The 21,365-nt window shown below is 55.3% G+C and overlaps 10 protein-coding genes across 10 annotated transcripts; 5 read left to right on the top strand and 5 right to left on the bottom strand.

The window, feature by feature from the left end:
* Window positions 1–589: 589 nt before the first annotated feature.
* CC84DRAFT_1090172 (ornithine carbamoyltransferase) lies at window positions 590–1,737 on the top strand (the record flags this gene model as incomplete). Its single annotated transcript, XM_018174343.1, has 2 exons — window positions 590–952; window positions 1,006–1,737. The coding sequence occupies 2 exons, from the start codon at window positions 590–592 to the stop codon at window positions 1,735–1,737; spliced, it is 1,095 nt and encodes a 364-aa protein (XP_018037938.1).
* Window positions 1,738–2,821: 1,084 nt separating this feature from the next.
* Window positions 2,822–4,980, bottom strand: CC84DRAFT_1089728 (uncharacterized protein; the record flags this gene model as incomplete). The annotated part of the gene is made up of 2 exons (XM_018174322.1): window positions 2,822–4,815; window positions 4,875–4,980. The coding sequence occupies 2 exons, from the start codon at window positions 4,978–4,980 to the stop codon at window positions 2,822–2,824; spliced, it is 2,100 nt and encodes a 699-aa protein (XP_018037937.1).
* A 266-nt stretch (window positions 4,981–5,246) lies between these two features.
* On the bottom strand, window positions 5,247–5,883 carry CC84DRAFT_1089117 (Sedlin; the record flags this gene model as incomplete). Its single annotated transcript, XM_018174287.1, has 3 exons — window positions 5,247–5,435; window positions 5,484–5,774; window positions 5,833–5,883. The coding sequence occupies 3 exons, from the start codon at window positions 5,881–5,883 to the stop codon at window positions 5,247–5,249; spliced, it is 531 nt and encodes a 176-aa protein (XP_018037936.1).
* Window positions 5,884–6,019: 136 nt separating this feature from the next.
* CC84DRAFT_690569 (NADH-quinone oxidoreductase) lies at window positions 6,020–7,164 on the top strand. The gene is made up of 3 exons (XM_018187090.1): window positions 6,020–6,259; window positions 6,315–6,513; window positions 6,603–7,164. The coding sequence occupies exons 1-3, from the start codon at window positions 6,217–6,219 to the stop codon at window positions 7,051–7,053; spliced, it is 693 nt and encodes a 230-aa protein (XP_018037935.1). The 5' UTR covers window positions 6,020–6,216; the 3' UTR covers window positions 7,054–7,164.
* Window positions 7,165–7,220: 56 nt separating this feature from the next.
* CC84DRAFT_1216506 (uncharacterized protein) lies at window positions 7,221–7,854 on the bottom strand (the record flags this gene model as incomplete). Its single annotated transcript, XM_018182812.1, has 2 exons — window positions 7,221–7,568; window positions 7,660–7,854. 2 exons carry the CDS (start codon window positions 7,852–7,854, stop codon window positions 7,221–7,223), a joined length of 543 nt encoding a protein of 180 aa, XP_018037934.1.
* Window positions 7,855–8,298: 444 nt separating this feature from the next.
* CC84DRAFT_666498 (HSP20-like chaperone) lies at window positions 8,299–9,927 on the bottom strand. Its single transcript, XM_018187077.1, has one exon. It carries the CDS (start codon window positions 9,643–9,645, stop codon window positions 8,743–8,745), a length of 903 nt encoding a protein of 300 aa, XP_018037933.1. The 5' UTR covers window positions 9,646–9,927; the 3' UTR covers window positions 8,299–8,742.
* Window positions 9,928–11,240: 1,313 nt separating this feature from the next.
* On the top strand, window positions 11,241–13,925 carry CC84DRAFT_1163696 (uncharacterized protein). The gene is made up of 5 exons (XM_018178321.1): window positions 11,241–11,393; window positions 11,442–11,546; window positions 11,600–12,139; window positions 12,191–12,506; window positions 12,571–13,925. The coding sequence occupies exons 1-5, from the start codon at window positions 11,345–11,347 to the stop codon at window positions 13,826–13,828; spliced, it is 2,268 nt and encodes a 755-aa protein (XP_018037932.1). The 5' UTR covers window positions 11,241–11,344; the 3' UTR covers window positions 13,829–13,925.
* A 162-nt stretch (window positions 13,926–14,087) lies between these two features.
* Window positions 14,088–15,097, bottom strand: CC84DRAFT_1163695 (uncharacterized protein). The gene has a single exon (XM_018178320.1). It carries the CDS (start codon window positions 14,772–14,774, stop codon window positions 14,097–14,099), a length of 678 nt encoding a protein of 225 aa, XP_018037931.1. The 5' UTR covers window positions 14,775–15,097; the 3' UTR covers window positions 14,088–14,096.
* Window positions 15,098–15,752: 655 nt separating this feature from the next.
* CC84DRAFT_1175346 (HET-domain-containing protein) lies at window positions 15,753–17,822 on the top strand (the record flags this gene model as incomplete). The annotated part of the gene is made up of 2 exons (XM_018180147.1): window positions 15,753–16,116; window positions 16,222–17,822. 2 exons carry the CDS (start codon window positions 15,753–15,755, stop codon window positions 17,820–17,822), a joined length of 1,965 nt encoding a protein of 654 aa, XP_018037930.1.
* A 437-nt stretch (window positions 17,823–18,259) lies between these two features.
* Window positions 18,260–20,579, top strand: CC84DRAFT_1175345 (uncharacterized protein; the record flags this gene model as incomplete). The annotated part of the gene is made up of 2 exons (XM_018180146.1): window positions 18,260–20,194; window positions 20,244–20,579. 2 exons carry the CDS (start codon window positions 18,260–18,262, stop codon window positions 20,577–20,579), a joined length of 2,271 nt encoding a protein of 756 aa, XP_018037929.1.
* Between the last annotated feature and the right edge of the window lie 786 nt (window positions 20,580–21,365).

Raw genomic sequence — 21,365 nt, 5'->3', positions numbered from 1 at the left:
CCGAGCCGCTGCTCAGCGTCCGCAGGAGCGACGTGGTGGCGGTTGCGTGTTCCCCGTCGTCCTCTTCGTGTTCGGCCTCATTCGCTTCTGGCCGTGCTAACAACGGCGAGACTTCGTCTGGATCCCTGTCTGTTTGCGAGCGAGCTGTGCGCGACGAGCGGGCGGACTTCTGGGAGGCCGGGCGCGAGCTGGCGCGGGTGGAGTCGCCCCAGGCGGTGCCGTAGTCGGGCGTGTCCATGGTGGCGAGAGGGGTGGTTGCGATGCGCAGAAGCCTGCTGCTAGGTGAGGCAACTCATGTGGGTTTGGGAGAAAGAGAGGCGCGGCGGCTCCGGGGTGGATCAGGCGTGGAGGGCTGCGGGTGTGTGTTGAGGCGTCATCACCACCAGGGCTGTGGACTGCGAGGGCCGCGCCGAGACGCGCTAGCAGGGGAAGGTGCAAGCGGGCGATAACGACCCCAGATTCGCGTGACGCATGCTAGCTGCGTCTCAAAAATCGTACACCCACAGGGCGCGTGACTCAGCATTGGCTCCCCGTCCTCTACAAAACTCCAATTGGGCTCGCCAGTCCCGAGACCATTCACAGAGCCAACATGCCGTCCTTCCGCCCAGCGACAAGCGCGCTTCGGAGCTTGTCCAGGACGCAGCGCCGCTCCTACGCCAGCTCAAGCTCCCCAGCTGCTCCACTGACATCGCCCTTCGCGCCCCGACATCTCCTCTCCATAGCTGATCTTACGCCGGCCGAACTCACCACGCTCGTCCGAAATGCTGGAAAGCACAAGACCGACATCAAGTCTGGCAATGGCTGGCCCCACCTCTCCAGTGCGCTCGCCGGCAAGACCGTGGCCATGACCTTCAGCAAGCGGAGTACGCGCACCAGGGTCTCCACCGAGGGTGCCATTGCAGCATTCGGAGGAACCCCCATGTTCCTGGGCAAGGACGACATTCAGTTGGGGGTATGCGATTTCCTCTCCCGCCGCAGCAAGGCGCAACCGCTGATGCTACCCAGGTCAACGAATCCCTCTACGACACCTCGCTCGTCCTCTCCAGCATGACTGCCGCCATCGTGGCCCGCGTAGGCCCCCACTCCGACGTCGCAGACCTCGCAAAGCACTCCTCCGTCCCCGTCATCAACGCCCTCTCCGACCTCTACCACCCCATGCAGATCATCGCCGACTTCCTGACCATCACCGAGATCAACCCCTCGTCCTCAACCACCTCGCTTGGCCTCGAGGGCATGAAGATCGCTTGGATCGGCGACGCAAACAACGTGCTCTTCGACCTCGCCATCGGCGCCGTGAAGCTCGGTGTCGACATCGCCGTCGCGACCCCCAAGGGCTACGAGATCCCCGCCGCAATGCGCAGCGTCATTGAGCACGCCGCTTCCACCGCACCCCAGGGCAAGGCAGGAAAGCTGACCGAGACGACGGTCCCAGAAGAGGCTATCAAGGGTGCGGACATTCTCGTTACCGACACGTGGGTGTCGATGGGCCAGGAGGAGGAGACGGCGAAGCGACTCAAGGCCTTCGAGGGCTTCCAGATCACCTCGGAGCTTGCGCAGCGGGGCGGCGCCAAGGACAGCTGGTCGTTCATGCACTGCCTGCCCCGGCATCCCGAGGAGGTCAGTGACGAGGTCTTCTACGGCCCGCGCTCCGTCGTGTTTAGGGAGGCGGAGAACAGGCTGTGGAGTGCTGTCTCGGTGCTGGAGTCGTTTGTCGTGAACAAGGGGAAGATACAGTGAAGTGCGTGGTAGAATCGAATCAAAACGTCCTCGTGGTAGAGCGCATTGTCCGGCGTTGCACAGAAGTTGTATCTTTCCTCCACGGTCAAGTGAATGAGATTTGACTCGTCCTCGCACAGCATGTCCATCTTGGAAGTTGCAGTCAGTCGCTGCGTACTACTGAGCTGCACATGCATGTCTGCCGGGTGGCTGTCTCGACGTATGCCTGCCACAGCTCGCGCAAGTACACGCAGACAACCTCCCCATCACCTTGCCGTACCAGCCCAAGCGAAGAAATATCTAGCTCGTTTACTTCCCAATGCTCCAGTCGACCCGCCACGCTCTCGCCCGCGCCTGCCGTTCCGCCGCCCATTGTTTACGCGCCTGCCTTCACCTGAGCGCTTCACTTCGCCCCTACCATACCACTCACTACATCCTCTCGCTCAATCTCCCCTCTCTGTACCCTCCCGCAACACATCCCCTATCCGACTACTATATAGTTGTTCTCCGTCAAGAGTTGAGCATCCTTCGTCCGACACATAGAGAGGCTGGCCCAGTGGTCATAAAACACCCAAAGTGGCCTCCACCTTGTTGACAGTGCACCGGTTCGAGGCCGAATCAGAACAAAAAACGTTAGTTTCTTTGAGCCGGGGCCGTGACAGGTGAAATGGCTTTTAGTTTTGCTACTTTTTGACAGACGATGTGAGAGAGTTATCGACTCAATTTTTTTTTAACCCTTCTTTTTTTTTTTGGTATTCGAGTGGAGAGGTGAGAGCTGGTAGGGCTGGACATGGGCTGTTTGGTTTCGTGTTGCTGGGTTCGTAAGGTTGGTGGTTGGTCAAGATGTTATATATATATATGGGAGGCCAGTGAACCCACTGCGCGATACACATTTTTTGCGCAACGCCGGTAAAGCGTAGTCTCATGCTTTTGAGGTCAAAAAGGGACGTTGATACGTTCGTTTGCTGCGTGCTCGAGCAGGAAATGCACTGTTCCCACCTGGCATGGTGGTTTTATGGTCGAAATGGTGGAAATGGTTCTGGTATGCTTACATACGACACCAACAGATTTACAGAAGCACATACCGCCCAGAATACACTCCGGCTCAACGCTTACCCTCTCCCTCTCCCTCTCCCTCGCCATCCCTCTTCCGCTCCGCCAGCCCCTCGACCCCCTTCCCCCACGCCCCAGCTTTCTTGCCCCACGTCACCATCCCCCAAGCATGCGTCCAGCCAATCTTCGGCGGCACATCCTCGCTCGTGCGAAACGGGCTCGCGCCATGGGGAAACAACTCCCTTGGCGCGCCATCCCCCTCCCTCACAGCCTTCCCCTCAGCAGCGATAGACGCCGCATCCGCCCTGCCCATCTCCCAATGCCTCACCTCCCTCGGCAGCGGCCGCCACAGCTCTTCCCGCTCCCACCACGCCCCAGAGCACATCTCCCAGATGCGGCTCTCCGCACGCTTGACCGCGAAACGCTCGTCCTCGCCCGTCAGCCCGCCGAGATTGGCGAAGTCGGGGGACGCACTGCCACTGCTGGTGCGGCGCTCGTCCGTGTACGACGATCCCGGGCGGCGGAACCGGTTCGGCGGGTCGTCTTCCAAGCTGTCCATTGGCAACGAGCTGGATGGATTGTACGATGAGACGTTGGGCCGGAACGGGCTGGTCAGGTCCTGGTGGATCTCCGAGTACGTCTCTGGATGGACTGCGTCGTCGACTGTTTCCTGTTTCGAGGTGGACGCGGACGTGGGGAAGAAGATGTCGTCCGGGGCTGCGGCGGCGGTGAGCACGAGGCGGCAGCGCGCCTCGTACATGGCGTCGAGGAGGGTGATGAAGCGACGGGCTTCGTTTTTCTGGAGGAGAGTAAGGACCGGGACTGAGGTTATGATGATGGTGGGGTAGGTGGAGGCGAGGGTGATGAAGTCGGCGGGGCCGAGGGAGGCGCCGCAAATTTGGGAGAAGGTGAATAGGGCAACGCCGTTGTATTGGAGGGGGATGACAAGGGGGCGGCCGTAGACTCGCAGGGCGAACGATGTCCATGGTATTAGGTGGGAGGCAGGTGTGGATGTTGCGGTGTGGGCGATTGTAGTTAGGGATTGGCGGTATGAGGCGACCTCCTCTTCTGTGGCGGTGGGAGAGGGCGTGAGAAGATAATTTTTCGGCATCGTAACCTCCGATTCCGTCGTTGCAGAGACCTTGTCTGTATCGGTGATGGCGTTTCCTTGACTCGGTCCTTGCGCATCGCTCTGTGTCGAGATGTCGGGGGCAGTCGCTGTAGATCGAACAGAAGACCCTTCCATGCCCGCCACCCGCCGATAGTCTTTCTTGCCCTCCATCTCCCAGACCTCACATCTCGTCCGCAAGACCTCCAAGAACTGCGCAAACTCGCCCTTCTGCCCTGGTCCATCGTCTCTTCCAGTCACACCCGGCATGCCTAACCGCCAACCCAACCGACTCAATCTTGAAACTGGTCTCGCAAACTCCATTCCCGCAGCCTTGGCCAACTCTTCTGGCATGCGATTGCTTGACGCGATGAGCACCCCACCCAGCTGAAAGAAAGTTGTCATCAGATTGGACAGTATCTTAGCTGCTGCGCGGTCAGGCAACTGGAACTCATCAAGAAAGAGAATGGGTGATTTCTCGATGAGGTCGCGAGCCAGCCACAACAAGCTATACTCGTCTCGGGCAACGCCGTCCAGTGGTGACGTGGCCCTCGAAAGGCGAAGCTGCTCAAGCCGCGAGAACGTCTCCAGCATGAATGTGTTGAAGTGCCATCTCCTTTTCTTGCGGTTGGGCAGACAGTCGGCAAACAGGTCGATGAGCATGGATTTCCCGGTTCCAACTTCGCCGTGCAGCATCAACCCTTTCGGACTCTGGAGCGCCATGGCAGCTTCATGGCTAGTGAGTGTGCGCGTTAGAGCCAGAGTATCGTTTTTTTGCTTCTGCGCGAGGAGGGATGTCCATATTCCTCTTGTGCCAATTGGCGCGCGGTCCGGGTGACTGGCACTAACAGCACGGGTCAATTGCTTTAAGCGGTCTGAATATTCGATGCTGGGTTCATAGTCTATGAGATTCTCATAAACCTTTTGGAGATGGAGGGCTGCATGGACATGTTAGGTAAGGTCTTGGCACTTTAGGTGTTGATGTCATGTACTGTACCGAGGCGATGCTGTGCTGGGTCTGGCTGGATGCGATTGGTAGCTATAAGACTTCTGTACAAGACCAAGGGATTGGTTATCGTGAGGCTTGAAGCTCTGGGTGGCATTTGGAGCTTGAGGTTAGAGATGGGATGTATGAATGAAAGACCGAGGGTGGTCAGGGTGTTGTGAGATCGGCGCTAAGCTACATTTGTTTCAACACTAGATCCGAGGATCGGCCGGGTTAGGAGAGAACAGAGCATCCGGCAAAGATGAGAGTCGTGGGGGACCTTGGTGATGTGGAATAGAATATGTGATTATTTTTGAACAGGTATCGACCGCCAAACGCCTGGAAATGCAACAGATCTTTGCGATGCAAAAATGACTCGGCAGGTCATATAACGTTGACTCCTGGGGCCCATGCGTCACCTATCCGCTTGATCTCCTGAATGAACTTCTTGCTGGTGATTTGAGTCGAGCCATATCTTTGTTCGCCGTTTGCTGTGATCGGTGAATGCTCATCGGGGTTGTAAAACGGGTTGCGCAAGAGCATGATGTATGCTGTCTGCAACGCCCTAAAAGCCTAGTACTGTTAGCTATCGACATGATCCTAGCGTGACTTTGCTCGTACTGGCTTAAGGTCTGCATCTCGAAGCCCGACTGCTGCCGATGATTTGGCATCCAGAGGATTTGCTGGTCGTCCCTCCATGTCGACCACAACGACGAACTTCACGCCAGTGTTAGTCAACCAGCCATACATGGCCAGCCGCTCGTCGACGGCCTGGAGAAGTCCAAAGTCTTGGTCCACGGTCTTGTGGGGTAGGCGAGCCTCAAAGATGTCCAGACATGATGAGAGGAGGAACTGGTACTCCAAAGGTGCCCGCTCCTCGGCTGGAAACAGCGAGATGTGAAGAGGGTTGTTCTGCAGTACGTTAGGACTGGCTTGCAGGGACCTTTCGTAGATAATCATGTTTGCTCACGTGTCGCCCGATGACCCCGATGCACGCTATTGAAGGGACCCGACTTGACATGTTGATTGCCCAGAGGGATAGATGGCAACTGCTGCGTCCTGTGCTTCAGCCCAAGCGCTGTCAATTGTTCAGGTGGCTCTGGCCGCTCCAACGAATGAGAGAGATGGTGTCGCGGACAGTGTCCGAAAGGGTGACGGCGAAGGTGTAGTGGTTCGCACGGCCAGCGACCAACCAGCGTCCGCCTGATTCGGCAAGCTACTTCGTAATCGGCAGGGCTTGGCGCTCAAGCTCGTGGATTTCCGTCACCACTACAGACGTCCCTCGGCCATCGCCACCTCGACCCAACGCTCTCCACTCCTTCCCCGGGCCCTTTCCTTTGTTTCGACAGCCGCCATGTTGTCGTCTACGAGGTCTGCCGCCTCAATGGCTCTACGAGGTGCGTGCCGCCACACCCACAGCCCGCCGCCCGCTAGGAGCTAACCCGCCGACAGCCAAACCCGCGAGTGCGCTGCTGCCCTTCCGCGCCGGGAGCGTCGCCTTCCTCTCCAACACGTCCGCGAACAATGCGACCACCATGAAGCCCGGGCTCGTGTCTGGTAATCCCGGAACACCGCCCCCGATGAAGCAGGCGCGCGCCGAAGTGCCGCTGCCGAGCCAGGAAGGGAAGAAGGGCGCTATGCAATACGCGCTGTATGTGGAGGCAACCCCGCTGGAACCGCACGCGCCGTGGAGGCGTGGCGGGTTCGGGCGCATTGGGGAGCACAACTGACAGCAGACAGCACCACACTCGACCAGATTGCCAACTGGGCACGACAGAGCTCGCTCTGGCCCATGACGTTTGGTCTCGCCTGCTGCGCCGTCGAGATGATGCATCTGTCCGCACCCCGCTACGACCAGGACCGTCTCGGTATCATTTTCCGCGCCTCCCCCCGCCAGTCCGATGTCATGATTGTCGCCGGCACCCTCACCAACAAGATGGCCCCCGCCCTGCGCCAGGTCTACGACCAGATGCCCGAGCCGCGCTGGGTCATCTCCATGGGCAGCTGCGCCAACGGAGGCGGCTACTATCACTACAGCTACTCGGTCACACGAGGGTGCGACAGGATCGTGCCCGTGGATATCTACGTCCCTGGATGCCCGCCCACGGCAGAAGCCCTCATGTACGGCGTGTTCCAGCTGCAGAAGAAGATGAGGCACACCAAGATCACACGGATGTGGTACAGGAAGTGAGGGCGCGGTCGTTTTTGGGTTTCCTACTGTTCTGTTCCTGCGATAGCTTGCGCGTGGGCATTAAAAGAGCTCACTACTGTACAAAATGAACTTTACATGACCAAGTGCAGCAAACACAACACGCATCTATTCGCGATCCGTATGACTACTTCTCTATATATGACTCTCTACTGCTTCGGACAGACCCTATCTGCCGCCTGATTCGCGCAGTCCCGTCCCCCATGCTGCCAGCAGTCGCTATCATACCTATTAATCAGCCCAAAGATACTATCAAAACACATTTCAATGTACGTCGTCTCGTACTGGCAGTGATACAAGCACCTCTCGCAGTACTCTACGTACGAGCCCTGCGCCCGACAAACCGCTAGCAGCGTCGCCGGATCCGTGACAGGCCCCGTCGGCCCCGGCGCCGCGGAACTCGTGGACGTTGGGAGCGGGTCCGGGATGCTCCAGTTCTTCTCGATGCAGTAGGACTGGCCGACGGTGAGGTTGCAGGCTGCGGCTTGGGAGGGGTTCTAAGTTGGTTAGTGCTGTGTGCGGGAAAGTTGAGCGTGTGAGTGGAGCATTCAAAGGGCAAGCTTGGAGAGAAGGTAGGAAGTGACTTACGTAGGCGTTGAACTGGTCGAGGGTGAGGGCGTAGCCCTGCTCAATTAGGTCGGCGCAGGTGGAGGTGGAGGTGGCCACGGCCCAGAGGGTGCAGTCTTCGATTGTGTCTGGGGCGGCGGTGGTTGGGGGATCAACGGTGTACGCTGCACTGAGCAGCGGGGAAACGGCGAGAGCCAGGGCGACGAGGAACTTCATCGTGGATGTCGCAGTGGCAGAGAAATTATCGACCAGAACGGGTCCAAGGGGAGCAACGAAGTATGGAGAGTATGGTGGGGATTGGAATTGCTATGTATCTCTCCACGAGTAGGAGGTCAAGAATTAATATAGTTTTCAGTACTACAGCGAGAAGCGACCAATCGCACCGCCGGCAGGCACCAAGGCAAACAAGGATTCTTGCATGGGCACGGCTGTGTAATGGAGGGAATGAATGTGCCTTAAAGACCCCTGCAGAGGGTATCCGGAGGCTCACAAAATACGAAGGCTAGGGGCGAAGTCAAAAGGCCGTTACTGCATGAGGAAGCCGGCAGCCTGGAAGGAAGAGGCGGGAGATTGGACCAGGGCTATCGGCGCATGAACTCGGCCCCCGCCCGATCCTTGACCTGAAATTCGAGGTTTTCGCCGATGATTGTGACGCGATTATACAGTATTCTCAAGACCCGGACTAAGTTAGTGCGTGTGATTGTTCGAACAACGCTTATTACGCTACTTTAGCCTCCACGGCATGACCACCGTCACAACACATCATTTGATGTATCTCCAGCATACCGGAACTTCCAACTTTGTCTGGCGATGCCACAAACAATGAATACGCACCAATGCTCCCTTCCGAAGTGTACGTATGGTAGGTAAAGTAGAAGGACTTACTAGTCACGTCGTATGAGTTTAGGCTGCCAACATGTTTGAAATTAAAAGCTCACACGAGGGAAAGAAACATCACGTAGACTCGGAGGCAGGGTTTGAGATTGTATTTAAAGTCATGATTCATCACCGATATCTAAGTATCGTACAAGTTCATCCATTCGATCTGACCATTACTGCTGCAAGCATTCCATCCTCCATCTTCATCAACGGATACTCGTTCAACTACTGGATCAATATTCTCCTGACCTCAGGAGCCTTCGCCTTGGGAACGTTGATGCTGAGAAGCCCGTTCCTAAGGCTGGCTGTCACATTGGCAGCATCAATCCTCTCCGGGAAGCGGAAGGTTCGCTCGAAGGAGCCGTGAAACTGCCATTCTTCTCGCTGTTGTTTTTCTGCTGGTTCTTCGGGCTGAGGCTGCTGCTGGACAGCGGTCTCGGTGTTGGCGGTTGCGGGTTCCTCGACAGCCTTCTCCTTGCCCTTGGACTCCTTGGGTGCTTCGGAGTCGGTGTGGGCAGAGATAGTAGATGAAGTTTCCGCGCCAAGATCTTCGAAATCGTCTTCCACGGTAGCTTGGTAGGACTTATGCGACTCGGTGTCGGAATGGGTGGGAGTAGCGGCACCAGATGCAGTGGCTTGCTCAGGTTCGTTGAGGGTTACGCCATCCATAACCTCATTGTGAGGCTCAGTCTCGATCGCGAGTGTCTCGGTCGCAGTCTCGGTGGACTGTGACTGTGGCTGGGGCTCGGCCTTCCTCTCGGTATTGCCCGAAAGCCTCAGGGTGTTGTCGTCCGTCACTTCGATTTCGATGTGCTCCTGCTCGAACCCGGGAATCTCGGCGTCGACTTGGTATCCTCCCTGGTGCTCATGCACGTTGAAGTGCGCGCGTACGATGCGCTTGCGCTGCTGGCGCTGGCGGTGTGCTTCGCGACGGGCTGCTTCGCGTCGAGCCTCTTGATCGAGTGCGGTAATAATCTCGTCGACCTCGCTGAGGAATGGTGCGAACGAAGGGAAGGAGGGGCGCACGACTCGGCGATAGGACTGTTGTGGTCGGGGAGCGCAGGCCCATGGGTTGCATTGCGGCGCCGTGTACGCGGGTGCGAACTGTGGGGTGAGGAAGAAAGCCATTGATGGAGATTTCTTAGGGGAAGTTGCGATGAAGATGATCGACGAAATCGTTTCCGGGGTGAACTCAAAGAGGCTCAAGAGAGGCGCGAGATGTTGTAGATCTGAAGTGTTGATCTGAGAATCTGATGATGCTCGATCTGGGGAGCATAGAGCTCGCTTTTATAGACATGGTGACGACTCGAGGCAGCAGCAGCTTGCGTGGGCGAGGATGAGAAATCGCTGGATTCGTACGGGCCATGGAGCATGCTCGAAGCGTGGAGGCGGCTCTGCGATGTTCGTGGTGGTTCGATTACTAGATATTACTCAAAGGTTCGCGGGGATGCCAGAACGTTCGGTCATTTTGCATCACGTGCGCAGCTAGCTCGCGGGCCGCTAGTGCTTCCGACTAGATTTCTAATGCCAACCTTCGACCTCTCTGATACCAGCCAAGTACAACGACCTGATTCCCATCAGATGGAGACAGGATGATCATCAAACGAGCTCGACAATACACGAGTTGACTGGTATACCCGGCCTAGGACGGAAGACCTTCGCCGTGGGCCCATCTTTGCGACTTTGTTGCCATGATTGCGAGGATCAGCAACAGAGGTGACAGCTGCATCAGAGTGAGTTTCTTGAAGACCTGGACAAACCGAGTGGTAAAGTCGCTGCGATGGCCCTCACCGCGACGATTTCAACCCTGGCACGCGCGTAGCCAAAGAGGGAAAACAATCTGCTCGTGAAGAGGTTCTTACCTGAGGCCCTGGGAGAGATCGGCTCGTGATTTGCCGATCTCATCCAGGGCACACCTCGCCGACATGTGCGCAGCCGAAGCTGGCTTGGTGTTCGCGCAATCCCACCCAAGAATCTGGGCGGACTATAAAGCTGTATACGCACCGTGACTGATGGCCAAAAACCGTACAAAATTAGCGAGGCGTGTTTCCAACAACCGTTCCGCCCGCATGTGCATCTGCTGGGTGTAGCGTTGCCAGCAAAATCAGATTCTAGATTGAATTGTTACTCTGTACGCAAGTCCACCCCTGCCCTTCAAGACTCAGGTCCAGCCGGGAAAACGGCCTGCGGTTCCCTGATCGGCCAGCCGGCGCAGCCCCACAAGCTGCCTCCTCCAAGGACCAATCCAATGCCTGTGGCGTTAACTCACAGGGCTACTTCGCGAGTATTCGACACCAATTTAATAGGACACAATTGCGACCGGCACATGTTTCTCACCTCTCAGCTTTCAGCCAAGCGCTAAGACACGGGCATTGCCTTCGTACATGCACTTATGTGCAGTCTTACTTCCCAAAGGGTTGAGTTTAATTACGCCCTGTGAGATGACTGGCTCGGAACAGCTTTGGACCCCAAAGACGATCTTACTGCACGGACTCCCAGCAGCCGTTGTCTGCGCTCGTGCGGACGGACGCTACTGTACCGGCCGCGTGATTAGCAAATCGAATGCATTTCTGCTGCACTCAGCCCTGCGATTCCTGGGGTGCTCGCCGAAGCGCCACCGCCTTCGCAGTTAGGCCTCCGGTGCTAGAGATACTTCGAGCTAGGTCGCCCATTTACTCAAGATATTTCTAGGCAATATTGGTGGTGTGGTACGTGGGCAGCAACGCAGGGATCAGAGGTTCCAGCCTCTTATGAGTGATGGCTCTGCACGACATCTAGTGTGTGCTCCCTTTCCCAGGTTCTTCACGAGTGCACGTTGTGGTTAAGCATGTCGTCTGTAGTGAAGACGATATTTCTGAGTCTCGCAAGCCGGACCGGTACGTTATAGCATCGGATGAGCTCAGAGTCCGCACTGACTTTGGCAGCCTTGCAAAACTCGACAGTACCGCCTACGAGTTCTTTGGGCTCTACTCTCGCCAGCAATGCGATTACGCCATCGGGGAGCGCCGGATTGAATGCGACAACCTCAGGTTCGTCTATGTGCACGCAAATGGCGAAGGCAAACAAGTGCTAATCAATACAGCGGCAACCAACCCCGCTCTAGCGTGCATTCAGTCGTCGAGTGACTATGAAAGTGCTCTGAGCTCTTATTATCGTGATACTGCAAACTATGAGCAGATCACGACAACCACCGAATACGACTACATAGATTCGAGGCTTTCTTACAGTTGCACAAGCTCATGTGGAAGCTCTCCCGGTGCAATCTCATATTGTGGTTCAGCTACATTGCTCAACACAACAAGTCGTATCAGCCGAACCGGGGTGACTAATATCTATACGGTATCTGCTCCGCCCGAGCCAACCTGCACCGTCGCAAACAGCGATTGTGCCGCTCTAATCACAAGCTATTCGTCTGCTTTAGATGAGTTCCAGAGCGACACTACGGCGATATCGTCTCCCCAAAGCCCGGACTGCTGCGTACCGACAGCATGCACATTCGCCTACGATGCTATGGACTTCTACTTCTATCCTGTGACGACCAATGTATCCCGCAACATGTGTGTCAACACGCCGTTTGGTGGTTATGAGAATTCAGTGACCAAGACGGGAGACCCGGACACCAGTAAGTTGGACGTTATCTTGATTCTGGCATGAAGTGTATTGACTTGCCTAGCATATACGGAGATCACAACTGGTCCTTCCACTGTCGTCAACGGTGTTACGATGTACGAGGGAAATGTATACATGTCCATGAAGGATCCGTACGTGTACGACAACTGCAGAAACAGAATTTTGCCGAAAAGCCAGGGACCCAAGATCGTCACCATGGCCTCTTCGGATGTTTACAGTGTTATCGCTTATCCGCATAACATGATCGCGTATTCCATAAGATACGAGGATTTCAATGAGCCTGTACCGTGGAGTGCGTACATGGGTCAATCGTACTGCTGGAACAACCATGTTGCCTGTACGGAGGTCATTCCTGGACAGTATGTTCCAACCCCACGAGCGCTGCCTCATCGCGTGTGGAAATAAAGCCTAACGAAAATGTAGTTACCAGCCCGCAATCTTGATGCCTGGCCAGATTCGACAGCTCGATCCCAATTGGGCCAGCTGTAGTTACGACAAGTATGCTTTGTTCGATCCACCGATCGCATTGAAAGGTGTCCCCAACTTCTTGACTTCTTCATCCGCACCTGCAGACCCCACGCCAACTTCGGCTGGATCTATTGTCTCTGCCACTCCTGGGCAATCGAGTAATGGCGATATCCCTCCGAACACCTCAGCACCACAGCCGACACGGAGCGCAAGTAATCCGCAGGATCCGGCGTCTTCTCCACGACCTCAGGATCCTACTAGGACGCGAGTTCCCTCAGAGCCGCAGGTGTCTGATCCAAGTACTCCGCAGGATCCATCCCCAAACAACCCTCAAGATCCTTCTCCTGCGAACCCTCAAAACCCTTCACCCAATGACCCTGCAGACCCCGCTCCCGGGAACACTCAAGCCCCCTCGCCGAACAATCCGCAAGACCCCGGCACTGGCCCAAACCCAGGAACTAACCCGGCAGCCAACCCCACTCGACCAGGTATCACCGTCGGCCCCACCGTCGTTCCCGTGAACCCAAGTGGTGGTCTCATCGTCAACCCCGGCACGACTCTAACCAGCGGCGGCGCTCCCGTCATCATCGGCTCATCCACCTTCTCAATCGGCACCGGCGGCCTTACCATCATCTCCCCGGAAACCAGCACTGAGATCCCGCTTGGCAACGAGCCCATCACCGTGCCCATCGGCCCCAGCGGCGCACCCGTCGTTATCGATCCGTCCGCCAGCTCCGTCGTCTTGGGTGGAACGACTCTGACGCCAGGCGGCGCCCCAGTTGTCATCGACGGCACGACGCTGAGCATGGGATCATCTGGCGTGGTGGTCGTTGGACCTGAGGGCACTTCGACGATAGCTCTCCCCACTGGTAACGCGGCCCCGACTGTTGTCACTGTTGGTGGTGAGGTCTTCACTATCACGGGCGGCAGCGTGGTGTTTGGTCCGGGTACTACTCTTGCCCCTGGCGACCCTGCAGTCACCATCGACGGGACCGTGTACTCCGTTGATTCGACTGGCGTTGTCGTAGTCGCCGATGGACAGACTTCCACTGTACCGGTCACGTTGGATCCGTCGAGTAATGGAGAATCGAGATCTACAGGGGCGGGTCCGTCTGAGACTGGTGCTGGAGATTTCCCTGGTGCGGCGGGGAGGACAGGGTGGAGTAAGGCATTACTCATAGGCTTGGCTGGTGTGGGCTATGCGATGTTATAGATGCTGCACACAGAGGCTACCTTTACGAGTGATGCATGGATATGATAATGTAATGATAATTGATTGTAGCTCTACAGCTCGTGTAAAATCCCTTGCCTACAATCGCTTCGTCGCAACACGTTGGCGTGAATTCATGTGCCAGAAACGGTGGGTTGTTTCGTACAGAGGTGCTTCAGATTCTGTCCATTTTTTTTGCTTTTACGTATGATAGGAGCACATCAACATGCGCCGCCAAATACCCCACGACCATTTCCCCGTGGTGCGACATCTAACTCACAAGCACGCCCACAAACACCGCAAGACCAGCGAAGACCACCATACCAGCTAATTCCGTTTTCGTAGCAACGCCAGGAAATTCAACAGGCGGCGAACCTGTCGCGTATGTGCTGTTTCCAGCAGGAACAGATAATACAGTCGTGGTGGGAACGCTAGCTTGGTCCACCAGAGAAGAAGATTGGGGCGCTATGCTGGTGATGTATACCGGCGTTGGGGAAGTCGTTATAGCGCTCGCGCTCTCAGTTTGAGAGGAGAAATCAACGGTCCCCGTTTGGCTGATGAGCGAGACAGTAAGTGAATACGCTTGCGCGCAGGCACCCAGGTCCATGCCGTTGGGGCAGCAGTATGTGTTCTTTTGGCCGTCCGAGGAGCAGAAGTACCCGCTGTCACAAGAGTAGCCAGACCCGTCGGGACAGCATTGGGATTGTGAGGGGTCGAAACAGACGCCGCGACCGGCGTCGGCGGGGCATTCGACTTGTCCTGCACCGCAGGCTTCTGCGCAGTTGGTTCCGGAGCCGCAGGGTTGGGATGATGGGTAGTAGCCTTGACGTTTGGTGAGGGCGTCGCTCCGGCGAAGCATGGCGCTGAAGTCGTGGGTGATGATATGGGAGAATTCGGCTCCGAGGACTGCCGGCAGAATGAGAGCGAGGGAGAAGAAATTGGTATACATTGCAAAGGAGACGAGGAAATCGCTGATTGAATGACTTGGTCAAAGGGGATAAAGGAAGAAGATATTCAGAAAAGAAATTAACGTGAGTAGGAAAATTGAATAGCTTTTGGTCAGACAGAAACTCCACCCGGAGATACTGAGGACCTTTTGTACGCCATCTGCGAGTGTTGCCTGGCATGACTTGAAGAACAGCATGAAGCTCGAAACTTCAGCCTCAAACTATCAACCAACCAGTGACGCTCAAGTCCGCTATGAGGATCCGCCGAAAGCAAGTCGCGTCTAATTGTCGACCACGCAACCGCTGTGCCTAGCACTTAACGCGCATTCGGCCTCTGAGACCACGAGAGCGGTATGCACAAGCCGCAGTAAGTGCCGTGGTTTGCTTCCTTTCCTGGCCGGTGCGAAGCGCCTGGCCCACCAGCTGAGATGGCGACCAATCAGATTAGAGAAGGCCACAACAGCCAGGATGAGGCTCTGGGAGTGCATTGTTTATGGCAGGATTGCGGGTCCTGGTAGGCGTGACGCTCCCATTTATTTTTGGTGTCGTGCATTCAGTTCGCTACAGGCAAAATGATCGCGGACTGTTGAGGTTCCTGTATGGCACCTGGGTAGTGACCTTGTAGGCGAACCGGGAACTAACGTCGGATGCTCAACAGAGCCGCTCATCCATGTGCTTCTGGCTAGCAAAGACTCGTTGAAGGCGCATTTTGTTCATTATCAGGATACTTTGTCGACCGCTGAGAATAAGTGCAGTCTGCCAGCCATGTTGTCTGACATTAGTGGATACGCTAAGCTTATTCAAGCGATAGTGCTCGACGCGGATCGTCGCACACCGCACTCCTTCGTACCTAAACCATTGTAGACGACGTCGTCCTTTAAGCCAACAGCCTAGTCATTGCAGCCTCTTTAAATCGTTCGAGCCGCTAAGATAAAGATGCTCTCGTCGGCCGGTCCTTATTAGCTTGTTTTATCATTGTGATGCCACCCAAGAAGTCACTCCGAAGAGCAGTTGTCCGACCACGCCGCACCATCTGTAAAATATGCCATAATCTGGATCCACGCGACCATGCTAGCTCTGTGTACCTCACAGAACGTACAGAAGGGCCTCTTGCAAGTCTGTCTCTTGTTATAGATGCGTTCGAACTGTCGAAGCTTAGATTGCCAAAAGAAGGTGGATGTCGCTTCTGCAATGTGTTGTGTCAAGCTCTAGACGCATTCTTTGGAGGTTGGAGAGGAAGTAGGCAAAGAGTCAACATCGAGATTCTAGAGAAAGGCACCATAGAAATAGGCCTTGATCAGGAAGCATGGAGAAGTGAAGTTGTAAGTATCTATACTACCAAACGTAAGTGTACTCTCTCAACAAGCGCACCCTGCCCATCCTGAGCCAGCTTTCCATATTGAAATCAGAGCTGTAGCTGCTGTTGTGCATGCGACTGACTGACTTTAGCTTCTCGGAGTTGGCCAACTTTAGGGGTCGCTCGTCGTATTCCTCTGAACTCCGGCTCGGACGATACATTTGACTTCGCGCGAAGATGCATTCAGGATTGCCTTACCAATACTAAGCATAAAGCATGCAGTCTGCCTCGGAAGTCGTCTGCATCTACACCAAAGCGACTGCTTGACGTCGGACGTGCGACCGCACCCATCCGTCTGATTGACACTCAAGGGAAGGCTTTGGAGTACGCGGCCCTTTCTCACTGCTGGGGCACCGGCTCCCCTCTGAAAACCACCAAATCAAACTGGAGGAAGTTGTCCTACGATATCTCTTTCGACTCCCTACCCCCATTGTTCCAAGATGCTGTCATTATCACACGACAGATGGGGTTGCGCTACATCTGGATCGATTCACTCTGCATTATTCAAGACTCAGCTCGCGACTGGGAGACTGAGTCTTTCAAGATGGGGAGTATATATGAAAATGCTTTATTCACGATAGCTGCAACTGCTTCGCCCGACGGAGCTTCCCGCGCCTTGAATGATCGAGAGAAGCCCGTGAAACTCAACTTCGAGAACATGGCAGGTGACGAAGTGGATATCCGCGCGAGAAGGGCGGAAGACCATCATCCGAGAAATAAAGAAGAGCCTGCTAATCTCGTTGGACCACTGACTACGAGAGCTTGGGCATTGCAGGAGCATGTTCTCAGTACAAGAATCCTTCACTATTCAAAAACAGAATTGCTATTTGAGTGCAGAACTTCCTTCCGCTGCGAATGTTCACCATCGCGAAAATCACAGCCTACTACGCCCGCACTGATCCCGACGGCGATGGCGAAATCGAACAAGCAACCTGAAGCGGTCTGGGACGCGTGGCACCGCGTCGTGGAGCAGTACTCTCGGAGGACCCTGACACATCTGAATGACAAGTTGCCAGCGATATCGGGAATTGCTTGTAAGATACAGAAAGCAACATCGTCAAGGTATATTGCTGGATTGTGGGAAGCAAACTTGGTATTGGACCTCTTGTGGTCAACGACTTCGACCGCCGATGCGCATTATTTCTCACCGGACAAATATCGAGCCCCGTCTTTCTCATGGGCCAGCTTAGATGTCCCTGTTGCCTTCGCATCTTCAGACCAAGAGGAGCGTCATTTCGTTGTGTCAACGATCATCCTGGTCGCTTCGTCTCTTTCAGTCACTGGTCTCAATCCGCTAGGTGCCTTGTCGGATGCATCAATTCGGGTACGCGGCCCCATCATGCATGCAACACTGCTCTCTACGCAAAGAGAAGGTCTCTGGGAATATGTCTTGCTCCTGAAGGGTACCAGTGCGATCACTATCCAAAACGATTGTTTACTCGTGGAAGACGTTATAGGGGTTTCCTCCAGTCGCACGGCACAATACATCCGAAGGGCGCAATGCGGGGACGTCCCTAAGGCTTTTAAGGCGCCTGTGATTTGCTTGTGCGTCGCTCGACATGACACATGGATATCAGGTCTCGTTCTTGGGCTTGTCCGTCAAACGTTGAATTGCTGGAATCGTTTAGGCACATTCGCGGCTGAGAGCGACGTCTTGCAGCGTGCAAAGGAGGATGAGGTGCAAATTACATGAAAGAGTTGGACAAAGCGCCACTTGAAACAAGACCAGGCACGGTCCCTGCAATTGACCGCCAGCTATAGCACGTCACGTGTGATCTCCACCTAGCGAAACATCATGAAACAAATGCAATCATCCTCCAGAACTTTCCACCATTGAACATCGATATTTCTTCCCGCAATGTGGAAATAGGAACCTCCAGATCCGCCCGTTCAATAAACAGACGGCGCTGTGCCCGCCATAGCGTCAGTGGTCAGACCAGAATCCTGGAGTCTGGATCGCATGGCGCAATACGAATACGCAATACGGAGTAGCCATTGATATAGATGTTGTGCGAAGCCTTTCTATCTTCTTCTCCTCACGAGCTTTTGGGGTTTTTCCATTTCTGTCACTCTTTTCCCGCTGGTCGTTCGTTTCTTGTCATTCTTTTGCATATCTGACCCGACTGCACCATGTTGCACTCGACTTTCGCTCTCTCTCTCTTCACGGCCGTAGCATCGGCACTTTCTGCGAGCAGCCTCAAAACACACGTTGGGTCTCTGTCGCTCTCGTCTAGCTTCAACCCGATTAAGGATGCTTACTGGACTGGCTACCCCCACCATCGCCGCACGCCTTTTTCTGTATCACCGGATGGCAAATCCGCTTACCTAGCGTACCTAGACTCCAGCGAGACCGGTGTTCACATCCAGCAGGTCGACCCATCAACTTTCGCTGCTGTCGGCGACGTCATCTCTGTGAGCACTGGTAAAGAAGCCGGTGGACTTGTAGCCCACAACGATGGCTTCGCTCTTCTTACGAACGAGGCGGTGACGGGTGTAACAGACCCGGTCGCTGTTCTCTACCGCTATACTTCCGGCAAGCAGTCCTGGAAGACCTACCTTGGTGGGCCGGATGTCGAGAACAGCAGCGGTCACACTGCATCGCCTGACCTAAATGGCGACCTCGCATACTCCGAGACCGCGAAGACATACGGTGCCTACTTTGTCGTCACGGCTTATGACGGATCTGCTAGTGGCCATTTTGGTGACACTATCCAGTATGTTTCCGATGATGGTACTCTCAAGAATATTGCCGGTGCTACCAGCAACGGCTTTGGGTGCTCCCACAACACTGGAATCGCGTTCGAGGCCGCCGACGAGGCTCCGTTCGCAAGTATCTGTGCCGAAGACCAGGGCAACATCTGGTTGAACACTGAGACTCAATACATGGCTGGAGTCAGGATCAGTAACGAGAACGTTACAAACGGTGCGTCCAACGAGGCTATGGGTGGCATGAGTGGTTCGTACAGCAGCCTTGCACGCTTCGTTGATAGCGACGAGTACATCTTCACTTGGGTCTCCAAAGGTGCGAAAGACCTGACCACAAACGACTGGCTCGGCGCCCCCTACACCCACTCAATAAACCGTACCGCCAACCGCAACGTCGCTATCGCCCGCTTCTCAGACAAGAAAACCCTCATCGGCGAGCAAGCTACCCAGGAGCTCGGTGGCTCAGGCGATGACCAGGTGAACTGGATCACCACTGGCACTGCTGATCACTCAAACGCTCACGTCGCTGTATTTGACAAGAGCAATGCTCTCGTTACTTGGGAGGAGATTGCTGAGCCCAACTGCCCGCTTGTTGCCTTCGGCTGCGAGGGCACTTTCACTGGTTCCTATTTCCAGCTCGTCAACAATGGCGAGAAGGTTGGCGAGGCCGTCAAGAGCACCAACGTCTATGTTGCGGGTGACATGGTTACGATGAGCGATGGTAGCATCTGCTGGCCTTATGTCGACATGGACTGGAGCCTTAATGCTGGCAGCCGGGCGGCTAGCGTCTCCAAGATCAGCTTTGCCTGCATGAGCAACGGCGGGTCTAGCTCTGACTCTGGCAGCTCCACTTCCACTATCGCCTCGTCGGCTGCTGCTGCTACATCAACCGCTGTTGCTGCCTCCAGCAAGGGTCCCGCCACGTCGGCTGCTCAGTCTTCGGCCAAAGCTTCTGCTTCGGACGCGGCCACGGATGTAGATGAGGTGGCTATCTCGACCGCTGCCCCTATCACCGAGACTTCTGCTGCTGCCCCAGTCGCATCCTCTACCGCTGCCGCAGACGATACCGAGAGTGCGCTGCCATCCCTCATTTTCGAAAGCGCTCGTGTTTCTACTGCCTCTGTCAGCGCGACTGGCATTGCTCCCGTGCCCACTACCACGGACAATGCCGCTTTCCAGAGCTCAATTCTCATCCAGTCGAGCACAGCTTCGGGCCAGCCTACATCTTCCGTCGCTACGGTCTCACTTCCGGCTTCAGTCATCGACTCTGCTGCCCCAGCACCGACCATAAGCTCGAGCTTCGACGTTTGCGCGCCCGTATCCGCTACGACAGTTACTCAGGAGGAAGTTGTCACTGTTGTGAGTCAATCATGCTTCCATGTGCAATGAGAAAAATTAACGTCTCCAGACCGTGACGCCGTCCTCTGCTGCCCAGCCGGCTGAACCCACCGCGCCTGCCTCTGAAGCCCCATCTTCTGGCAGCCCTCCGTACCCTACCGTGTCTCATACAGGTCGTCACCACCACCGACCACACCCCACTGGAACATTTCCTAGCGGGTGGTTCCCGTACCCTAGCGGCGGCTTCAGTGGTCGGCCTCGTCCTACGGGCGGTTTTGGTGGTCGACCCAGTTTCCATGCCCCTAGCGGTTTCCTGACACGAACCAAGCCTGCACCCGAGGCTACTGGTGCCAACCCAGTCGCTTCATCCGCGGCTCCGGCCGTTCCTGTCTATGGCTCGTACTAGACGAGCTTCATAGCGGATGGTATATCGAAGACAAGCATCGCAAGCACTTCCGAAAGTTCCCTTTCGAAGTCAACTGTGCCTCACCTCCAATTCTTGTATATATTTTCCCTCTTAAATAGGCCCAAGTCCTACAGCAATCAAGTACGCTCGACGTTCTTCTCCCATATCTTTTCGCGGTCCTTTCGCAATCCATATGGGACGCTTGACGGCTGTCATCGCACCAGCCCTGCCCAACGTGACCTAAGCACCCCTAGCTCGGATGAGCCCACATGCTTCAACAATCACCTTCTGCTTTGCCGGATTTCGACGAGTTTTTGTTAATTAACATTGACATCGCTGTTTCGATTGGCGCTCGTCGACTTCGTCAAAATTACTTTACTTTTCGCAGTGATGACTGGGTTACTGTCTAGCTCAAGCGAACAACACACCAGAGCCAAGGTGATTGGCGGTCATATCACACTGGCAAGAACGACTATGTACACTTGTGTTAGTGCGACACTGAAGGCACACTTGGAATGGACATCTGGACGCAGACAACATGTCGCCGTCGACGCTTCTCTCGATACCAACAATGCAGATTCGCCAAAGATCACGAGCAGCGCTGCGAAAGAAGGCCTGACTGCTTCATGTATTAATTCAGAACAAAGCTAAATAAACCTCTGAAACGCGTAGCTTACAAGCTGTTGCTATCGACATTCTCACATTAGCGCAGTGAGACATCGCGACAGCGCTCGCCACAGCTCTCGACGTGAAAAGCGCACTGATAACGCGATCGAAGTCATGTCA

The sequence above is a fragment of the Paraphaeosphaeria sporulosa genome (genome assembly GCF_001642045.1).
Source record: "Paraphaeosphaeria sporulosa strain AP3s5-JAC2a unplaced genomic scaffold CC84scaffold_4, whole genome shotgun sequence".
Taxonomy (NCBI): Eukaryota; Fungi; Ascomycota; class Dothideomycetes; order Pleosporales; family Didymosphaeriaceae; genus Paraphaeosphaeria; species Paraphaeosphaeria sporulosa.
Note: the sequence above shows the minus strand (reverse complement) of the source record. Positions and strands in the feature narration are given on the sequence as shown.